The sequence below is a fragment of the Haliaeetus leucocephalus genome, unplaced genomic scaffold (assembly GCF_000737465.1).
Source record: "Haliaeetus leucocephalus isolate CR32 unplaced genomic scaffold, Haliaeetus_leucocephalus-4.0 Scaffold406, whole genome shotgun sequence".
NCBI classification, from domain to species: domain Eukaryota; kingdom Metazoa; phylum Chordata; class Aves; order Accipitriformes; family Accipitridae; genus Haliaeetus; species Haliaeetus leucocephalus.
Genome location: NW_010972842.1, coordinates 9,488,891 through 9,511,543, shown reverse-complemented (window position 1 = coordinate 9,511,543; position 22,653 = coordinate 9,488,891). Strand labels below are relative to the sequence as shown.

Here is a 22,653-nt window from a genome sequence, read left to right as displayed (position 1 = left end):
GTGATCGGGTGCAGCACGCTGAGCAGGTAAAAGGGAACATTTTTTTTAAGGCAGTGACAACTAAAGTGTGGTAGTAATATTAGGTTGTGTGCGTTGTTGTCATAGCTGAACTGGGAGTCAAAAAAGCTTGAGCTTCACTCCACATGCACCCCTCCAAGTCTCTGCTTGCTCCATGGCTTCGTCCTTTGATTGTTCCCTGCAGTCAGGTCACTGACTTATAAAAGGAGATGTGTTCTGTTTTATGAAGCCCTGCAGACTCCTTCAGGGTCAGTGGATGAGGCATACTTTAGACATCCCAAATGTTGAGGAGAAGGGAGAAGTGAAGGATTTTGAGGGCAAGAGGATGGTTTCCCATAAGGCTGCTGCTGGACACCAAGCAGTGTCAGAACTGGTGTATGTACGCATAGTTCATTGAAACAGAGCTCATCATCTTCCTTGTTTAAAAAGAGGAGGGGGGGAAATGCGTGTGAGAAGGGAGCGGGAAGGGATGGTAATGCTACCTCATTAAAAATAGATGATGTCTTGTTTTATGATGTTCTTGTAGTATCTGTGGCTTGGTTTCTGCCCACAGGCTTACATGCAGCCCCACTTGCTGGGAAATGAGTTCACACATTTAGAGTTTCCACGGAGGGTGCAGCGCAAGGAAGTTGGAAAGAGGATGCTCTACCGTGACTTCAACATGACTGGCTGGTAAGAATGTGTCCTTCTCAGCACAGGGTCAGCCTTCTCCCCAACCAATGCCTGCTTTGTATATGTCTTTGATTAGTGTAAACTGCATCAAACGTGGAAGTGTAGGCCTGTGTACTGAAGGGAAAGGTATTTCCTTCTTTCATATGTATTTTTCTTTTAGAAGTTAACATTTTAAATAAGTCGAACTCCCTCTGGAGCCAGGACCTCAGTTCATTTTAACGTGTGAGCACTCAAAGCGGAGCAAACACATGAAGGGGAAGACACGCCAGGGGATCTTCCTGAAAGCTAAACAACTTTCCTATGTTGAAAGTAGCTTTTTATAGAATCTGGATCAGTGGGCCATCATGCCTTTGCATGCTGAGGAATGCTTGCAGAAGGGAAGAGCTGCCTCCCATACTCCAGTGTATCTGACCCCTGATTTGGATAACCCTTGAGGAATTGTTATAGAGATGGGCCCACCTGAATAAAAGTCATAGCCAGCCTACAATGAAAAGGCTTGAATGAACAGCATTGACTTAATGAAGTGAAGACAGGAAGAACGATGAGTTTTTTGTCTCTGGCTAAATGTCTTCATTGTTTTGTTTCAGTTCAAGAGGCTCCTTCTCAAGTGACTCCCACTGACTTAGAGAAGCCCTAATCCTTGCTGTTGTGGGCTCTTTGTGTGACCTATAAAGGCAAAGGCCCCATATATGCAAATGGTCTTCACTTCCATGCTGTTTGTGTTTTAGCATCCATAGCAAATGTCCTTTCAGGAAAGGAAAGAATGGAGGGGGTTAAAAAGCCTGATTTCTTGTAGGTTTGGAGGCTTGGATGTTCCCACGCAACTACAACTCCACATGCTTATGATTTGTCCCATGCTTTATAAACCATAAATATAATGATGTTTTAATGGCAGAATAATGATCTAAGTTTAATATTATCTGGAGTGTTTGTGCAGAACATGTTAATCTGGGAATAACCATCATTGTCTATCATCTTGAACAGATGCTAGTAGAATATGCAGTCTCACCCTGAGAATGATGACTTCACATTTTAAAAAGGCTACAGGCATGAGCAAAAGAATAGGGACAGAATGAGAACATTGGATCAACTGAGGACTTAAACAGCAAAACATTTGGAAGATCATGAGACGCTCTCCCAGTTTCTGCAAAGGGAGTTTTCTTATTAAACTTCTGGATGTCTCTGAAGGCATCAGTAAAGAATGGCTTCATGCAGATTTCCAAAAGCTTTTTTTCAAGATGTGAGATGCTATTGGAATAAAAAAAAAGGGGGGAAAAAAATCTTCTGCTTTGGAGGAGAGCTACAGAAGTATCATGGGCCTCCTGACAGGAGGGTAAGAGCAGAATTCTTTCATCATGGTTGGAAGGCAAAGACAGTTTCTCCAGGTTCGTGGGAGTTGTTTTGCATTTCCCCAGTTGGCTAGTGGTTTGGAAAGGAAATGAGGTTAAAATGGTTGAAGTTGTAGCATTGGCAGGTGACACCATAGCTCTTTTCCTAATAAACAAGAAGGGCCATGAGGAACTGCAAAGAATTAAGTGATTTACATGAATGGGGCATCACAGTGATCAAATTTGGTGCTGATAAATACCAAGTAAAGCATGAAGAGGGAAAAATAACTATTTGTGCACACTAGAGGTTCCAAGTGAACTTGAGAGCCATGTCAAAAAGCTCAGTGGAATTTCTGCTTACTGTGATTTTTCCAGTCAAAATTACCAGCAGAATATTGGGATGCATACATGGAATGGTTGGAATGGTTAAAAATTAAACAAAGAGATAATTCCGTATATCGGTTTGTACCTCATTTATGAATCTGTGCATAGCACTTCACCTTATTCAAAATGGTTATTGCATAGCTAATACTGTTTGGCGTTAGAAGAAAGATAAATAAGAAGGAACACAAATTTTAAATGTAGAATAATGAGTAAGGTAGAAGAGCTTGGGTAAGTCTAAATGTATGGTAGATTTGATTCAATGTATTATTTTTCAGTACTGGTGTGTGAAGTCTGTTAACTATAGCATATAGCAGGGGGGGAAAGAGAGTTGATTTTTCTGTTAATTTTTCTGAATTTCCTGAAGTGTAGGACACATGTTGATCCAGTTACAGATTCTAATATGGTCAATACAAAAATTACCACCAGTTTAGCACAAATACACCTAGCTGTAAGCAGCTATTCCAGAATAAATACTTAAACTGTGACTTGAAAATTCAAGTCTGAATTTACCTCAGTGTTGTCCCAGAAAGAGGTGGCATGTGCCAAGCAGAAACATGTGGAGATTGCGATGAGGCTACCTCTCCCTGCTGTTCCTCTTGACTCCTCACTGGAAGTGGAAAATGGGGACTACGTTTTTGTCCTGAATAAAAGAATCAGAATCTTTTAGCTGCTCCATATCCCATAGCTAGTGCCTCAGCTACCTCTTAGTTTGTTGGCCTCAGGACAATAAAATGGTGAGTGAATTGCTCTATCGCCATACATGTATCTAAATCAGAGCCCTTCTAAATAAGGATTGATTTCTTTTTGCAGGGTGTTTGCCCAAAGGAGTCTTGTTTTCCATAGAATTGTGTGCAGTGATCTCCTAAGCAGAGGAGAAGCAATCTGTTTCTATTTATCCAAAAGTCTGGGTCAATTTTAATGGTTGAGACTGTGGACAAGACATTAGATTTCCAGCTTGGTGCACCCTCAGAGGTGATGCTTTGAAGTGGCTGGTGTTTCACAGTCGTCATTTTCCAGTTCAAGTGTTTTGCTTCTATTTTCTTCCCTTACTAATTCCTAGATTTAACTGATGCATCAGGACACAGAGGCCAAGGACAGAATCTCTGTTCTGCATTTGTTTCTAAGGACAATATCTATCATGGAGAATAAATTAGCATATATATTCCTTTTCAAGAGAACGTCAGATGGAGCTTTGGCCAGCCAGAGCTTGATACACTACAACACTGCCAAGCTTTTATCACTTAAAATGCAGAAGATCAATTGTCTGAACCTTTTTTTGGTCAGCCACTTCACTGTGTGTTGACATTTGCACATACATGTAGAGAGGTACAGGTGGTGTTAGGAAGAAACAGCCACTGTTACACTTAATTACTGAATCGTTTAGTGAGAGGGTGTAAAACTCTCTCTGCTCTGATGTTTCCTCAGGAAAATGAACTGGTTTATGTTAAAATTCAGGACACTTTCTGTGTTTTCTATTAGAAGCTGTATGACTTTTTTTTCCCCCCCCCCTTCATTTTTACTCTTCTCCTGTGCTCTGGAGCTTTTCAGATTCTCAACAATGGCTTGGCTTGCCCAGCTTGTTTGGATTACAAAAGGTTATTGTCTTTGGGTCTGTCATAATGCATTTGGCCTTTTTTTTTCTTTTTGCTTTTTCTTTCTTTCTTTCTTTCTTTTTTTTTTTTTTTTTTTTATGTGAAGTTTCCACACTGGCTTTGTCTCAACAGCCCACAGTGGTAGCAGAGCTGCCAAGTTTCCCCACAGCATTAGGACAACCACTGATCCAGCAATGTGTACCGCATCACTAGTCCAGGCTGCATGTAACTGCTTTGAGACCAGCCTTTCCCTTCTCCCTCTGGCTCTCCCACACTCTCTCCTTTCTCTGCAGTGGCAGTTGGGATGAGAAATCCACTGTATTAAATGTATCTAAAATAAATCCCATTTAGGTGGGAGCTGACTGTGAGCCGCCCCTCCTGCACCCTCGCCCCACACGCGTTGTGGTTGAGCAACCATTGCAAAACGCGTACTGTAGCTGGCAAGGCATCTTAAGAGCTGTGTCTCCTGCTGAAAAAGCCTCCAAGCTGTCTCGAGCCATAATTTGCTGGCAGACATCTGTGTTACTGACAGTCTTTCACAGCTGGGTCTCTGGGCTGGGGTTTTCAGGCCCATGGCTTGCAGAGGTTAAACATGTATTGGTGAGAGGGTAGTTCTCGTGGCTTTGACAAGTCCTGGCAACAGAAACATCAGGGAAGACTCAGTGGCCACGTAAGCAAAGTGCTGCCAGCGCTAAAAAGAGGTGCAGGTAGCCTGACTTAGGAATATGGGGAGGGGAGCAGGCCTGATGATAACTGCTCCTTTAAAGGACTGCACAGAATTAATATTCTCTGTCTCTGCCTTTTATTTAAAAGTTAAGACAAGGTTGGTCAGGTTTTCTTTACCTGTGGGTAAATCCAACGTGAACAATTTTGAACTACTTTGCTGTGACTATATTCTAGACACCTTCCCAAAACCTGGTTTTCTGTGTCCCTCACTGGCCCAATGGCTCCTTCCAGGGTTCCCCTCTCAGCCTCCTGCGGCGCTGCAGGAGCTGTACAGTGCTGCACTCAACCAAAGGCATCCAGAAGGCACTACCAACTGGCATCAGCTTTTGTGGTTTCAAAGTTAATTTTTTGCTCCTCCTTGGAACGCAGACAGTGGCCTTTCTGCTGCTCACATTGAAGTGGAATTCTTTCAAGGCTTGTTTCCCGATCAGAGCTCTAGCTTTTTGACTTGATTGTAGGGTGGCAAAAGAGCCCTAGATAACAAGTCCATTTTTTGACCTGGTTTGCCGGCAGCTTCCTTTGCCCTCCCAGAGTGCGCAGGGTTGAGCTGCATCCCATCAGAAATGGTCCGAGCTGGTGTAGTACCCACCACACATCATGGGCTGAAGCCCAAGGCAGCAGCGAGTGGAGGAACTGGGCACTGCCTCTGCGTGTGCTATACACGCGGCGGCGGCAGAGCCCTCGCCAGCTCCGCGTCCGTGTGTCTGGCCAGGTAGTGCTGTGGCACACCGTTAGCCACCTGAGGGCCAGCCCATGCCAGGGAATCGCCCGCCCGCATGATTTATTCCGAAGCAGGGAGGCTGGTGCCCTGGGGCGAGCGCTAAGCAAAACCCATTTTATTCTAGAGTCAATATTGTCCACTGCCTGGAAAGCTGCCAGCCTGCTCTGCGCTCACCCTTTTCTTTCCAACGGGGAATGTCTTTCAGCCTCTAAGCATCTGATTAAAAAAGCAACTTCACTTTTCAAGCCATTTTATTTCGTTTGGGATGGTTGCCTTTTGCTTTTATTGTGCAGCTCGCCTTGCCGTCTGCGGTTCAGACTCTGGCTCACAAAAACCAGGCTCTCATTAATCACTTATTGGGGATCCAGAATACCCCAGTGAGAGCCAATGTACATGTTTTGCTTGGTAATGCGCGAGCTGATTTGAACAAATATTGCCAATGCAGCCGCTATCTCATTCTTTATTGCTGGGCTCGATGTCCTTTGACAGCATGTTCAGGTAGCCTGCCCGAGGAGTGCCTGAGCAGATTGAGAAATGCCACAGAAATGCTTTATGGAGGAGGCGCCCACACTGCGCCCCCCTTTAATATAAATTGATTTATTGAATCAAGCACAGAAGCCCTGCTGCAGAAACCTCGGGCTATATTCTCTGGAGAACCACCTAATAAAACAGCCCCAACTGACACTCCTCATTAGCTTTTCCACCGATCCCAAGGCAGTATTTAAAGTGACAGTGTCCCTCTTTTCAGCCTGAATTTATCTGCTGGCTAATGCCTACGGGTCTAATTAGCTTAGCATTATTAGTCTTATTCAGATAAGCTGCGTTTCCTAACAGCTTGATTCCAACTTGTAAAAAGTAATTGGAAGTCTGCAAACCCTGTGCCGTAACCTGCTCGATTGCGCCTTTTAGCCAAATTCATGTAATTTACAAAAAGTCATCCTTTCTCTCTCCCCCCCCAGGCCCCCACCTTTTTTAATTGAGCTTTTTTTGTCTAGTGAAACCTTCTGTGCTTCTTCTGTTGAAATCCTGGCTGTATTGTTGTGTTCAAGACCTCAGCCATATCCTTTGTACAATCGCCAGGGAGAGATCAAATTTTAATTTCATAATTACTTCACAAGAAAGCAGCCTTTTTCCCAATCATGCCTGGTATTAATTTCCTCCCAGCAACTTACATTTTCATAATTTAATGATTATGGGCCACCTTTGTAGCACTGGGCCTTTCTGGAGGAGGGAGAGATAGGATATCATTTTTGCAGCAGAAACCATAATCCATGGCCACTTGCCTTGCTTTTTATGTCTTCGCTCCTGTCTCTCATCGTGAGGTAGCTGGGAGCGGGACGGGACGTGCCTCTTTGAGTGCACGCAACCAGAGCAGCTTGCTGGGTTGTGCCTGGGTGTCTGGGGCACAGCTCTGCAATGATGAATGGCTGTTTGCAATGTGCATGTTATGCATCTTTTCAAGATTTGCAGCCCTTGCTGCAGGAGCAGCGGGAGGTGAGAGCTGACCTGCTGCGTACAGCACGTCTCCTGACAGTGACAAATGGCTCTGTTTTCCCCAAGTGCACACATGCCACAGGAGCTGAGCCAGTGTCTTCGGGGCAGGAGAAAGCAGAAACAAGAACGTAATAGTGCTGCAACAAAAGAGAAAACTTAAGTCTGGGGTAAAGCCCTTTGTAAATGGCCTCTCTGGGGCCAAGTGAGCACAAGAAGAATGAGGTTGGTCTGAGTCATGTCCTGCAGGAGCTCTCTTTCTGGAAGCAGTGCGCCTCAGGCCTGTCCCTGCACGGCTGTGCACCTCCGCTTGGGCTTTGCCTTGGCACAAGATCAGGCGCTGCATGTGCAATGGCAAACAAAAGGCTCCCAGTGTGTTGCATCAGAAAGAAACTAAAATGAAATGAGGTAATCTTCAATCTGAAAACCCAAGCAAAAACAACTCTTCCTCCTGGTAAGGTGAAGTCTCTTCCCCTGCTCCTGCTTTCTCTGGCTTCCCCAGCTACACAAATTTGACATAAGCTTGGCTGGGCCCCTAGGAAATCCTCTTTCTTTCCATTGCCACCCAGGACTGACTTATGGCTCTGCTCCTGGCTGAGAGGAGGCCTCTTGCTCCTCGGAGTAGTTTCCAGCAGTGCTGTGGGATGGTGAGGTCCCTGCTTGCTGTGTCTCACTGCCTGCTCCCTACACTACAGCGACCTTTCCCAGAAGTTTGCTTCATGATTCCTCCTTAACACCAATCTCCTTTCCTTCCAGATGATCCCAGCTAGCAAGTGTGGAGCAAGCACTGTGAGGTTAACATGCAGTCTTTCTCCCATGCCTCACCACATCCTTTTAACAAGTACAGCAAATTGTGAATTTACAAACGGTTCTTCTGTCCATCACAGTGCATTAAGCCCATAGGGTGTTAACAGCCCACTTCCCTTAGCACTCTATCTCCAGAGAAAATTGCTGACAAACCTTCCTGTTTGTCTTTTAAAAGTAGAAGAGATGAAGTAAATTTTAAGGAGTGCTCAAGACAGCAGATTCACTGGGAAAAAAAAAAAAGACTTGGCCTGGTGAGACTGTTGCAGAACATGGATCCACTTGATGTGCAGCTGCAGTATCTGCGCACTGTTTCTGTCACTCGGTAGTGGAAGCTCAGTTGGTCACAAACAGTGAATAAAAGCGCTCACAGTACACTTGCTCTGTCCCTCCCAGGCTCCTGAGAACAAAAGCAGCAAGGGAGAGTGCTTATAAATACCCTCAGTTAATTTTTTTCCTGATTTGTCCTTTATTTGGGGCAAGGACCTCTCTAGATCCTTGGCCACCCTCTCCCTGACTTTTCTTCCACCACTTTCTTTTAATGCTTCATTAGAGGTGAATGGACTCCAGGAATGCACACTCCAGGAAGTGCCTGAGAGAAGATGCTGGTGCTTGAATCTTTAAAATGGGCTGGCCAAGATGAACAGTTTGCTTTCCTTAGGAATTACTTCCACAGGAGTATGTGGTGCCAGGGGATACATCCTCCCCAAAGTCCAGACTCTGTCTTAGGACTGTACGTGACAGCGAAGGCTCTCTGGAGGTCCAGAGCTCATGTACCAGTCAGATTTGACTAAGCCAGAAATCATATGTGTGTACAAATCATGCTGAGATACTTTGATTTTTTTTATTTTTTTTAATTTAATTTGTAGATGGGTAGATAGAACTGGGATTTGCAAAATGAAGCATTATACAGTTTCAGGTTCAGAAGAAGGGGTTTCTGAATTTTATGGGAAAGCCGCATGTTTTAAAACTTTTATGTTTTCCTCTTTACCTGAAAGAAACCCTGTGAGAGTATCTTGGTTTAGAGTAGATCTTTCCCTAAAAACTGTTTTGTGCATATGTGCACATGCATCGGTCATCTTTAATTGATTTGGGCTTGCCATCATCTTTTCTCTTAACAAATGTTACTATAGTTTGTGTGCTTTTATTATCGTTGTTTATCATAGTTTTGCCTCATTAAAGTATATATCAGATGGGTAATATGGGAAAGATACAGAGACACTGCAACATTAAAGCTAACCTACCCGGAGGATACTTAGTATCAGACAGAGCTGTCTGGATTTAGAGATCTTGACTCTGCACAAGCACGTATGTGTAAGGACATTTTTTAAAAAATTATGGCTGGATTGAGACATAAATTGCATAATTTTCAGTGGCTCTGTGCCTAACCTGCGCTACACATCTTTTCTTGGTAGTAAGCATGCACTTATACTTGTTTGATGCCTGTAGTTCAACAGACAGTACAGATAAACAGTTCCTTTTGCGTTGATGATTTAAGCTCTGCTATCCAAAGGGTTATCCAATCCACTGATTCCTTGTGTGGGAGGAGAAAAAAAAAAAAACAGTTTCTATCAAGTTTTGTGTTGCTCAGAGATTAAAATCTGGTTTTCTGTTGGTATGACCAAAGAAAGTTGAGCTTGGGGGAAGGGAGTTTGGTTGGTTAGCTGGGGCAGTTTTACTGGGGGGGGTTGGGGGGGGGGGGGTTTGGGGATGGTTCTGGGTTTGGAGTGGTTTTTTTTTTACAGAGTGGTAGCAAAGCAGTGCTAGAAATACACCAAATCCACGAACCTGTCTCAAAAGAGAGCCTTCATCCTTGTACTCAGTATGAACTAGGACATTTCTGAAGCCATAGTGCTTTTTCTTGCTTGCTTGCCACAAGTGGGTTTTGCTCTATGCTTCAAGCTAAAGCCCTTTGATGACGATTTGTTTTTTTGCTCTTCCTTAGGTTTAATTCTCAGTTTACTATTAGGTGTCACTAGCAGAGATGTGAAATACAGACAAACTTTCTAAAGCCAAGTGCTGTGGAAAAGCAGAGCACAGAGTCTGGATTCCCCTGTTGTTCACAGGACTGAGCCTTCCAGGTCAGGGTAGATTGTATTTTCACCACCATCTGTTGTGCCTGAAGATGCCAACGCAATACTTTTCATGACCAGTAACCTTATGCGGTTTGCTGTAAAAGAAAATATAATGTGGATTTTGGTTTTGGTCATCAACAACTTCTACTCTTACATGAATTTGTGCGTGCTTTCCAAAGGCCCATTTTAAGAACAAATTATATGGCAGGAGAATGCATAACACATGTAAGAAATTATCGAGGATTTTGGCTCTGAAATCTGTATTTGGGAGCTGACCAGTTTTTCAAGTTCTGACCCAGCAATATGCAGGTAACTTTGATAATCTTTTATTTAAAGAGTACCTAAAGCACTGCCAATGACCTGAGCACTGTAGGAAACTTCCTCCATAGATTGTCTTGTGCATTTAGCAGCTTCTGGTTATTTTTTCGCCATGTATTTAGAGCAGATTTAGAGCAGATTCCAGTTAGCATATGAATAACATCATGTCAGTCCTACTTCTTTCGTTCTGACATCTCTTTTGGCTCCCGGTGCAAGTTGGCCCGGTTTTCCAAAATGTTGATCCTGAGTCCAAATGTAACTTTGTGGGTGGTACATATGTCAAGCCCTAGTTCACTATTTTTGGACAGCAGCAGCATTTCATAATTCTTTTGAAACGAAAAGAAGAAACGAAGTTAACTGAAAAAAATGCACCTAGATCTAGCTGGGCACAAGCTCTCCTTTTCTACTCCCTCCTCCACCCCCCTGTTTTTCCATTTGGAAAAATAGAGGTTTACATGGTAGAAGCACTTGACAGGTTTTAGGCTCATTCAGAGCAGCAAGCAATAGCATAGCCTTGTCTTTATAACCTGTCTTGTCATGCCCTGGCGGCCACTGAGACCTCCTGGGATGTGGACGAGGAAGATGGGGAGAGTAGAGGGTTGCAACCCTGTGTTTGTGTTTGTTAAAACAGTGAGCTAGGCTGAATTACGTAGGTGGCTGAGTAAGGCTGTGTTGGCACCAAAAAAGCCAAACAACCCCCTCAGGTTCTCTGTATCTCTGTGTTTGATATACCTCCTGCCATATTACATCTTTATATACAGCACACAAAGGTATAAATGCAACTTTTACATAAAATCAAGTGAAATAGTCCAGAAGGCTGTAGCCTGTGTGAAATAAACACATGTACAAAGTACAGGAGATTTCACAGGGCATAAATCAAAATGAACTTCATAGCTTCCTTCCTTCCTTCTCCCCAGTGCAGTTGCTGAGCTGCTAGCTGAAAAGCCGTCCTTCATCCTTCTCTTGCAGCAAACCACACGTTCATATATTATTAATTCTGTTTTGCTAGTAGTGCAGGACATAGGTACTTTTCTAGAGTGTCTCAGGTTGCTTTTCCATGTCTGTGCCAGCCCCACTGCTGTGGTTGCAGTTCTGAGCATTGTTTTTCAAGCACTGGTAATTTTTCAGGCAATAGCAATACCAACAGAAAAAGTGTGTTTGAGATGAGTCTTGACACCCAAGTTCTGAGCCCAAGAGGTGATTTGCTGTGAGAAACCACAAAACAAATCACTGTAGCCCTCTGGGCCTCCCTCACTTAGCTGCATAGCTGCAGGAGGTCATAGGCTAGCCAGCTGCCCTTTCTAATCCGCTGATGAAACAAGTTAGCTTCAGCCCTTGCAACATGGCCTCTTGGAGCATCCTTACACCATTGTGTCACAGTTGAAGACCCTACAGACGAAGGTCCTTATGGTGGTTCCATAAAAGATGCTGGACACGGCAGTGAGGACCGTTCTTTTGAAGAACACCAGCCTAAATGATGCCTTTTTCACCCCTTCTTTTTTTCCTTCTTCCTAAAGCGCAGTCAGTGTGAGTTGCTATGCAGGAGAATATAAGGAAGGAGGGGAGACAGGGAAGAAAACTTGGTCCCTGTTTTCGGCTACTTACAGGACAGTGTAAAGTGAGGGCTTTGGTCTTAAGTATTTGTAGTTATCTTGCAGATAATACAGTTTGTGGGTAAAGAATGGGTTTGGTTTTTCCTTTGAAAAGGGGGCAGCAAATAGTTAAGTCACATCAACTTAGTCTTTTTTACCATTTGCAACAAATACGTACAACAACTTGAAACTCCAGTAGGAATGGTTGTCTTGTCAGGCTTATGGTTTGATTAGTCATTTGACTCTGATGGCCAACGTGGACTCAGGTGATACCCTTTTTCTTGGTGTCAGAGCACAACTGGCTCTATGCAAGGAATAGGAAAGAGATCAGACTTCTCCTCAAGGAGGTTTCGCCAGGGCTCCCAGCACTGTAGGTCCAGCTGGAAGCTTTGGGACATGTTCATGAGCAGTTAGGGAGGGTAAAATTCTTCCTCCACATTCAAACCAGGATATCCAAGTTGGTGAGTGAGGCAGATGTTATCTATTCCCTGTTGAAAAAAAAGGAAAGAACAAGAGCAAAGTCCATGACTGACTCATCCTTCTCAACAAAATGCAATTCCAGGTTTTAAACATTGGGGAATTATTATCATGCTGGCTACTTGTAATGATTTCTGCCTTTTTGTTTGGTTTAAGAGCTAATCCATTTGCCCTCCCCAGTACAAAATGCAATTTAAATGCCTTCACTGTATTGTCTCTTATAGAGATGCCCAAGTGTCATGGTTATATACCCAAGATGTTCTTCACTATGTGGTCTCCCATGAACCACCCAGTGTGTTTTGCAAACCTCACCTAGTTCCATTTTGGGATTTCACACATAGTAATGTTTTGTAGTACAGGAGCGGAGTCCTCCACTACTGTTTCTTCTGTGCATTTTGGTTGCTTTTCCTTTTTTCTTCCCCCTCCCCTCACCCCCAAACCCTAATATGGGCCCTACCTGTGATAACTGGGAAATGTAAAGGTGGGGCTTAAATGTCTATGCTATTCCCTTTAAGTCTGAGGCTTGCCTAGGTGATGCAGCATATATAGCTGTGTAACACAGCACCATTTATTCATGTCAGGTCTATGCCATATTTTGGTGAAGCAGGGGACGGTTCGATTACTATATAGGATTTCACCCTTAATTTTTAATTTCCTGCTCGTTTGTGTCACAGCCTTAACATTGCTTAAACCTGATTGAATGCGACTCGGCAGAGCTCAAGCAGCCAGCCCGGCTGGACAGATGTGCAGCAGGGGTTGGCGGTGGCTGCAGGGGACTGGCCGCAGTGCCTTCTCTCCTGCTTCTCCCTTCCTCTTTGGAGGGGAGTGCTGACTCGAGCGCTCAGGGGATGATTTTGGTATCACCCCAAGGGCTGTGGGCAGGGGTGGGCCGGGAGGGAAAGGACAACATGCAGGGAAAGGCTGGGGAGGGATGATTTTGTGGTATGAAGGAAAGCATGTCCCTCTGGGGTGATGTACATTAACCAAAGAGGCTCCCCAGCAGCTCGGCTCAAGCATGTGTTGTACAAGCCACAGGACTCTACAGCTTATGAGAATGATAGCTGTCTATTTTTTTAATTTTTTTTTTAATTTCTCCCTGGCAAAATTGCTCACCTTCTCACCTCATCAGTGTCAATAGCTGGATGTGTAAAACGTAGAGTACGCAGGCTTGCAGTAAAGAGAATCAGAGCATGAGCATTTACTACTCTTGTCTCTTGGCCATGGGAAGGCTGCTGTGAAACATGAAATCTCTGACAACCTTGACTGTTGCAGTCAAGGTCAAGTGAGCACTAAATATCCTTCTAAGACTCTTCAGCACGTGAAGCTTGTCTTGGTTTAAGCGGTCCTGAAAGGTGAGAACAGGATCAGATTGCTCTTTCACACTTTAGCTGTGTACACGTCCTGTCATTGCCCACCATTTCATGTTAACAGCATGAATCTAGTCATTCGTTAGCTTCTTGGTGGGTTTGGGGGAGGGGTGTTTGCTTGTTTGGGTTTTTTTTTATGACACTGTATTACACTATAGCTGCTGCCATAGCCAACGATATCTTACCTGGTTAGGATGCTATTCCAGTCCACCTCTTTTTCCTTGCAAGCAATAGGAGCAGCTTGGCATGTTAGATATTTCCTCACGTTTGCTTTTCCTTTTGGTGAAATGGATAATTCTTTAGGGAAAATCTTTCCACAGAAAAATTTATATCTTTGTTCAAAGATGAAGTCCCTAGGAAAAATAATTATTTTTATTTATCTATTTATTAAATCACTGCTGCTTGTTTCAGAGCACTGGGTCACTAATTCAGTGCAAGCTTTATAAATGTTTGTCCTCCCCCCACAGGGCATACAAAACCATTGAGGAAGATGACTTGAAGTTTCCCCTTATATACGGAGAAGGCAAGAAGGTGGGCATGTTTGCTTTCCTCAGACCAAAGGAAGAAGGAATTCGGTGCTGTTTACCACTCAGTTTAGCCTGTGGCAGTCCAGTGTTTTCCACTCAGTATCTTTATTTTATCGTTTTGACAGCTTGAAAGAATATCTTGGTTCTGTCACAAATCAGTCTCATGTCTGGGGGGTGACGGGTGAGCTCAACACACTAAAAAGCATTTTTATATCAAACATAGTCATTTGCTGTTCAGTTTGCTTTTGTTTTTCTTTCATTGTAAGTAAGCTGCAATGAGACCGTCTTAAATAATTGACTTAAAATGTTCCTGGTTTCATTGTGAAATGTAACTGGGCTGGATGAAGATAGCAAAAAACCTCATGTTTGCTGAAGACAAAGCAGGAGGATATTTAATAGTGCTTTGAGATGCAAAACTCTATTTTAGGAAGGGGAGGGATCAGGGCAAGATTTGGTAAGTATAACACCCCTTAACCCTATCTTCTTCAGCTAGTGTACGTGAACTCACTGTCGAACTTTTCTGATGTGTGAATGCTGATAGTTTTTCTTGAAAAGGAGAAATGAACCGTTCCGTTTGGGTGTACTTTGTTTCCAGCTCTGTGATTAAGAACAGCGAGATCATTAGTGCTAATCCCAGCAAGCTTAGCTGGATGCAGCAATAGGATCAATATAAGGACGCAGTGGTGTCAGTTTGCCGATATTGGTATGCTCGCTGTGTTTCTAAATAGTGCTCCCCTGCTGCATTAGGTTCTTATCTCAATGCAAAAATACACGGTCTTCAAAATTAGTCCAAGTTTTGAAGGTTCAGACCTGCAGCTTATCTCTGAATTTGGTTAGGTTTATAATTATTTGCAAAATGTTTCATGCACATCATTTTAATTTACTTTCTTATTGCCTTGTGGAGCCAAGAGTTAGTGAGGCAAAATAATTTTGAGTCAGTTGCTCGCTGTTATTGATGCTGTGAGCTCTCGTGTTCAGAAGCTGCTGCAGCTAAACTAGAGTTTGGGGGAAGTGATACGCAGACAGCAGAGAGCGAGGTTCCCCGTGAGGCTGTCTGCCTGGTCAATCTTTGGAGAAGCGTTAATGAAGAAGAGCCCAGCACCTCTTGGGAGACAGCTCATGTCACAGAGGAAGGTGCTTGGGGGATGAAGTGGTAGACCTGAGGTAACAGCAGACCTGCCCTAGACTGGCTCTCCACAGAGAGAGCACTGCGGTCAGTGCCACTGTCACCTGTGTGTTCAGCAATTTAGGTGGCCTTTGGCACTGGGTGGAGGGGATATACAGCAATATATCAGTAGGAGGAGGCCACAGGTTTCTTAGGTGAGTAATTAGGCTCCTCATCCTTTTTATAAAACCTGTTTACTAACCGTATAATTTGCTGAGGGAATGGTCTCATAGACTGGCGTGGGACAGTGAGGCAACTGGGTTAGGTTTCCATAGTCCCAGTCCTTTACAGATGGCCACAGTCTAAGATGGGTGTATGCAGTCTGGGATGTGGATGAATACAAAGCTTGGAATAATGAGGGAAATGGAGACGAAATGAGTGTGAAAAGCTTTGATTAGCTGTGTTAAATCTAGAGTTTCTGGGAGAGAAAAGGGAATTCATCCCTAACTGTAGCAGTTACGGGGTAGGAACGTTATCTCTTTCCCTGTTGACACAGTGCATTTAACAAGATTTGATCCCATTGCTTTTCTTTATTTCTAGGCTCGGGTTATGGCAACAATTGGAGTGACCCGAGGACTGGGAGACCATGACCTGAAAGTGCACGACTCCAATATATACATAAAACCTTTCCTGTCCTCATCTCCTGAGGTAAAACAGCCAAGGTTCAATTATCTGATTTGTGGGAGAGAAACAAATATGCCTAGTGTGCTTATTTGTTCTTCCCAAATTGTCCATTCTGATTGTGGTCCAATCCAGGTAAAATGCAGCCCTTCCCAAAGGTGCAGCGTGTGCGTAACATCCACATAGTAGGAACATTATAAGTTCCCCAGCTGTGTGCCCTGGCTCTGGTTGCTCCACATCCCTGGCAGAGCATTGATGCCTTCTCACTCCCTGGTCTACGGTTATCCCATAGCCTTGCCATTCAGTGTGAGACACCCATCTCTCCCCACCTTCATGTGCTCCAGCTGCCCTTGAGGCCTGGATCATGCTGCCTTCACAGAAGCTGATGTAAAGCTGTGCTCTCCAGAAGGGAGCACTGGATGTTTTCCACAGTAGTGTAGTATCCTGCATTACACAGAGGATACCAGATCAACTCGTAAGCAGGAAAATGCCAAGAGCGATTGGAAGAGTGCTTTATGCTTCCATCTGTCTGCCCCTTCACCTCCAGTTCTTAATTCTTTATGACGGTTTTGTGCAAACACCAAATAATGGCAGGAATGGCAGTGTGCATTCCCAAATGATGGCATAATGAGGGGATTATGCAGTTTTTGTGTTAAGGGTAGTTTTAGATGCCTCCATCATTTTGAATTTCCTCACCACAAACAGTTCCAGTTTTTGACCACCAGAGACCTTGCAGTGAAGGATATCAAGCCTTCCAAAGGGATCTGAATCTATTTGTTAACAAGAAACATGCAAACCTCGCTCTTTTTTCCTCTGTAACTGCATTCCTGTTCCTACATCAAGGAACAGATGACACATATTTTTCATAAAATATTAAGCAAGGGCAAACCATCTGATGACAGCACAAAAAGAGGAGGCTTTGCTTCCATGGCTCAAATGCTGAGAGTTGTCCACTGGCAACTGGCTTGCTAGGGTTTTAACCATACCCATTATTTGACCTTGAGTTTATTGCTTGCTATAGCAGTGTGAGAGAATGAAAATACACAAATGACATAATACTGCTAGGAAGCAACCAAATTATTAAATTAACCTTGCTTAGATCATCTTGGAGACTTTAAAAATAAAAATTAAAAAGTGCTGAGAGTTTGTGGCCCTGAAGAAAAGGGGGAGATCTACAGGCAGCCCCCTCTTCATGTTTCCTTGCTGTCAATCCAGTACCTTCCCTCCCCCCGATTTTAATGTGTGGTAGCCCTTACCTGGGATGTGTTCCTTTTTCTCCTCAGCCAGGCAGGCAGCCGCTCTGCCCTCATCACCGTGATGGATTTGTTTAGTGCCAGCAAAATGATGCAATTCTACCTATTTATTTTTCTTTCTGGCATGCTGAGACCCAGTGTTTCTGGGGTATGTAATGGCTGCAGCACAGTATCTCAGCAGTATCATCTCTGCCAATTGCTGCTGCAGTATTTGTCTGTGTGTATAAACCAAAGCTTCTCATGGGCCTTTCTGATTTGTGTGGAGTGTGTCTGTACGTGTTCAAATTCTGGAATATGACATCCAGTTCATATGCTATCCACGTTTCAGGATCTCTTAACTGGTTCGCGAAAGGGAAGCAAAATTGGCTTTGTTTCCACATTCCCTTCACAGCTAAATTCAGCAGAAATGTACAAGGGCAGGAGGAGGAAAGACAGAGCACCAGCCACCTCAGTTTAGAGACACTGGCAAAAAAAGCCCTGAATTTTAGTAGGAGCTAACATATGCTCCAGCTTGCTTTCCATTGCACCTCCTTTTCTTAATCATCTCTTCCTTCTCTTCCCAGAAAGAGCCCCAGTGCTTTATCTCCGCATGTTTTTCTCTGACTTGTTCTGTCCATAGATGGACAGTGCACCTTGCACAGAAACCAGCATTAAGAAACAGTGTCTGTATGCTGCCATCTGGGAAGCTTGGCACTTGGAAGTAAAGGCAGTGGCGTCAGGCAGCAGTCATATTTGGCCCTTGTGCAGCATTGGATTTTGAATTGTTTATATGGAGGTAGGGAAGCACAATGTCTGGTTCCCAGACCTGGAAAAGGGGAGGCACAGGAAATTAAGGCGCACAGTGAGTCGTGACAGAGTGAGGATCCAAGTCCTCTGGCTTCTGTTTCTGTGCCGTGATTACAGCATCCTTTCCCAAGTTGGGGGCAATGTGGTGAGTTTTCAGAACGTTTTAATTCCAGCGTGACAAAGCTCTGGTACGCCACATCCACCAAAATTTAGCTGAAGGAAAGGTAAGCAACCCTGAGACTACATCCAGAAATAGGCACATAAAAGTAATTTGAGGGTGGTGTGAAATGATACTTTGATAGAGTGCCAGGCTATGGGAAGAGAAGTCATGTAGCCAAGACTGACAAATGTAATCAGGATTCAGTGGCTCAGCTGTTACAAGACCAGATTTGGAGGACTTCTGCAGGTTGGTGAGCTCTAGAGAATTGAGCCTTTTATAATGAACTGGAGTAGCACAAAGCAGGCAAGCCATGGCTGAGGCTCTCTGGCATGGAATTAAATATTTATTTTTCATAATGGAACAGTTCATTTGAAAGCTTTCAGCAGGAAATTCTGCTTTTTAAAGCTCAGCAAGAGCCACCTTGTTGCAGCTGAAAAGCAGAATTTCATCCTGAAATTTTTCGAACAGCAGCTCAGCCATTTGGTGGGGAGAGGTGTGGCTCTGACAGCAGCATTTGGTCCTTGCCAGTGATGGACCCAAAGCCAGCCACCACAGCAAATGATAAGAAGGTAATGAAGGAGAATTTTTCTTGTTCCATTATGTTAGTAAAATCTTTCTGACAACTCCACAAATATGTCAAAGGAGACCGCTTTAGATTCACATCTGCCTTGTGGAGAAATCTTCAGGAATTATACCATTGAAAGGAACAAGCAAGGCAAATACTTAGAGAAGTTCAGTATGATCAAAGGGAGTCAAGGTGGTTTCAAGAAGCAAACATCACACTTTAGTGGCTTGAAGTCCTTCAGGGTTATGTCTACCAGAGAATTAAAAAAATAATAATAAATGCAGTAGATGGTCTTGTGTGAGCACTTTGATTTCTCAGAAAACGTTTGAGAAACTGTTCTGCATCACAGGTTATTAATATAAAAGATATGAAGCTACAGACTAAGTGGAAAGTTGGCACAGTCTACTGGAAATTGGCTAAAGGGCAGGAAACAAAGGGTGGCAGTAAAAAGCTAAAAGGAGATTAATTGGTGAGTGCTGCAGGGAACAGTGTTGGGACCCGCTTTTTATTATTTACATATAAATTACTTGGAGGGTGGTATTGAAAGATCTCGTCGTTTGCCAGCGAAGCTGTGCTGGATAACACTGCGCATAAAAAGGGACGATACAATTAAGAAAGGGCTTAATTTATTGAAGTAGCCGAGTTGATCAATAGTGCAGGCAAGTGAATGCGGGCTGTTGTATGGCTCGAATTCCCCTGGGGCCGGCTGCTGAGGAGCACCTCAGGTGGCTGCAGGCTCGCGTGTCACTCTGTTGTGAACGGTTTTCGAGCCGCAGGGACTTGCATTGGCTGTCTCTTAAAAAAAAAAAACCTGGCAAACAAACCACAGCGCCTTCACAGAGCTGCTGTGGTCCTTTTCGGCAGCCAAATGCAGGTTTTGTCCGGTGGGTAGATCCATTTGAAATGTAAATATAAAACCAGCCCACCTGTTTGTTCGTTGCTTGCCCAGAGCATTTTTCTCTGCTCTTTGACTGCATGTAGGTGAGCAATATGAGAAACAAATATCTGGATTGAAGAAAGGCGTTATGTGACAAACTGCATAACGCATGTTCAGAAAGATGTCGTGTGTGACTGCGCTCTAGCAGTGTGTATCTGCTGTTACCTATCAGCAGAGATCTGTAAGTACCGGTCAGGGTAAAACATAGTGTAACCCAGTGCTTATTGCCATGGATGTCTGTGCTACCAAGGTTCTGATGCTCTTTCCTTATAGTTGGTTTTCTGGTTACTAAAGTCAAGTTTAGCTAGTTAACAGGTCAGCTGCTCTACTTCAAGTAAGACATCAGTGAATGGTAGAAGTGTGGTGACCAAACTGGGCTCCTTTGAGGGCTGCCCTAATCCTCCAGAGAGATGTTCCAGAGTGAGAAAGTTGGCCAGGGCAGCACAGAAGGGGCTGGTAGGCCAGGGGGAGTTGCTGACAAGGCTCTCGGGACAGCACGGCAGGCAGAGGACAGAGCACAGGTAGCCCAAGGCACTTGGGCCAGAGGTCACAAGTTCTGTGGGGTACTATCAGGATTGACGTCTGGCTGTAGAAGCAATGAGTCATGAGGGAAAGATTGAAGATTCAGGCTGGAATTGCTAGGAAGTTCTTCAAGGGTGCAGCACCAGTTAAGGAAACCTCTGCACTGCCAGCCAGTGTCTGGCCAACCATCTGCGCTAGCAGGGCCATGCAATACTGTTTTGCAGTGCGTGCAGCTTTGCGCAAACTTACGTCACAGACAGAGCATAGCTTAAACCTCACTGTTGTTTAGTTACCTGAAATAAAGCTACAGGAAGGAGGCAGTCATTGGGAAGGTTGTCTCTGGAATTAAAAAAAAAAAAAAGTAGTAATTTGATCACGTAAGATTTACAGTGCTGTGGGGTTGCTTGCTGTTGCAGGCACTTAGGTAACTCCCTGCATCTCTCCTCATCTTTCCGAAACTCCGGCATATCACACTCCCTCACCTTTTCTGTACAGTGTGTGTGGAGTATGCTATGGGGCGTTGCACTCTGTGGGGTGAGTGGAGTGGATGTTCCGTGAGCCCTGCTGGTCTGAGCATCCCTTACATGTGCCTTGGTGGGGCTGCCCAACCTGTGTGCCTCTGGGAGCTCTGCTGTCACGCTGCTCTGTGTCCAGCTGAAGGCACGTGTCGCTACTGCAAGAGACCCTCGTTGAGAGGGTCTTACCCCAAGTAAGAACTAGAACAGAGCTGCTAGCAGAAAAGGGAAGGGTTTGGAGCTGGCTTGTTTCTGTGCCTGGGCAAGGTGGTCTGTGAGCATAACCTGAACCTACAATAGACTGGACAGCTCTAAATCAACTCATTTTTGTCAGCAACATACTGGGGGCACCTACAGCTGTATTTTAGAAATCTGAGGAAAGACAGAAGGAAAGAGCTTAAGAAAAAATTAAGCATTATGCGGACATGGCTGCCCTAATGTGTTGCTGCTGTGGTAACTGGAAGGCAGGCAAAGCTGCATTTCAGTGAACATTTAGTTGCATGTCCAACTGGACCTTGTATACAAGAATCTTACCTGAGGTTGCCCCAAGCTTGCCTCCTGTAACCTTGGCGCTCTCTTTCCTTAACCTGCATTCCAGCCTAGCGTCCCTTATTGCCCTTCTCTGTACCTCTTCTGACATCTAGTTCCTTCTCAGTGGCACCCCTTTCTGGAGGTGGTCAGTTCACAAAGCTTTTGCTTTTAGGAAGTACGTACCTTGTTCCCAGATCACCCACAAAATCAGTGATTGCAATTTTTTCTTTTCCCCCAAAACTAAACATGTTCTTGGTAAAATTATCTGTTCTTGGTGTTGCTCTAGAATTGTGCTACACCAAGGATTTGGACCTTTTGACCTGTGGATTGGCTGCAGGTAGCTTCGACAAGTTTCTTATCTGCCCCAGTGCCGCTCCCCAGTCAGACAAGATTGTTCATTTCAGAACGATTCAAATCAGTGATGCGTGGTCTTGGTTTCCTGCCTTCTCCCCCACCAACGCTGCAAAAACAGCTCTTGTGGTGTAATGTGTACTTTGCCTGGGTGGGAGAGCCGTGGTAGATGCGTTTTTCCTAGTGCTGACGTTCAAAGCTTGGTTATTCTTACGAGGGGCTTCCTGCTGAGTGCATCCCTGAGCGTTAACCCCAATGCTCTCTCAAATATTAGAATCATAGAATCATTTGGGTTGGAAAAGACCTTCAAGATCATCGAGTCCAACCATCAACCATGCATGCTATTTGCCCATACCCAAGAGATGTGATCAGAACACGTGCTTATTGACGGCTGTGTTGACCAACTTACCCCCTATACCCCCATGACTTCTGAGTTGAAACTCTGGGCTGTTACAGGCTGAACTAAATTTTGGGGAGTGGGGACTGTGACAACTACTGGTTTCTGTGCAATGGGCTTGAGGTGAGAGCTGCGCTGCATATAGGGATCTTTTCTATAACAGTATTCCCACTCAGTCTGAATAAGGAGATATGCTCTAATTAATAGAGTATCTTGCCTTGACTTTAATCCTCTCCAAAATCCTTATTCAGCTGCTACCTTAGATAATGAAGTGAAGGTTACATTTTACAAATGACCTTCTTGTGCTTTTGAGTGAAAGGCGAACAAGTAAGGATTAGCAGTCAGGTCTAGGTGATTTTTTTTTTTTTTTCCTTCCTCCGGTACTGGTTGCAGTCCCATAAAATCATAATTATATTAAAAGGTCCAGGCATTTTATGTGCATTGCTTGCTCCATGGTTCCTAAGGGGAGAATGCACCAGGAGGGAGAATAAAACAGCTCATATTTTCTAGTTATGCCAAATGCTTGTTCTGACAAATTTCCCAAATGCCGCTGCTGTTAGTGGAGCCCAAGGCCAGAGCAGGGTGCTTGACGAGGTGCACCGTTTCCAAACTTCACTACAGATGATCGTTTCCTCCTGTCTGCCTTGCCAGGGTTGTCACATTTCTTTCAAACTGTGGTTCTTGCTGTGGTAATTAAACTGCTCCATGAGTGCTTTGTAATGGCTTCCCATCACAACCTGGAAATTTCAGGCGGTTTG

The 22,653-nt window shown here is 44.2% G+C and overlaps 1 protein-coding gene across 1 annotated transcript in view; it reads left to right on the top strand.

Moving 5' to 3' along the window:
• The window catches only part of PPM1H (protein phosphatase, Mg2+/Mn2+ dependent, 1H), a 69,285-nt gene that overhangs the window by 39,123 nt on the left and 7,509 nt on the right, over window positions 1-22,653 (top strand). Inside the window, exons 6-8 of the mRNA XM_010574118.1 lie at window positions 572-690; window positions 14,033-14,096; window positions 15,798-15,905. Of these exons, the coding sequence (XP_010572420.1) occupies window positions 572-690; window positions 14,033-14,096; window positions 15,798-15,905 (291 nt within the window). The remainder of the gene's footprint in view (window positions 1-571; window positions 691-14,032; window positions 14,097-15,797; window positions 15,906-22,653) is intronic.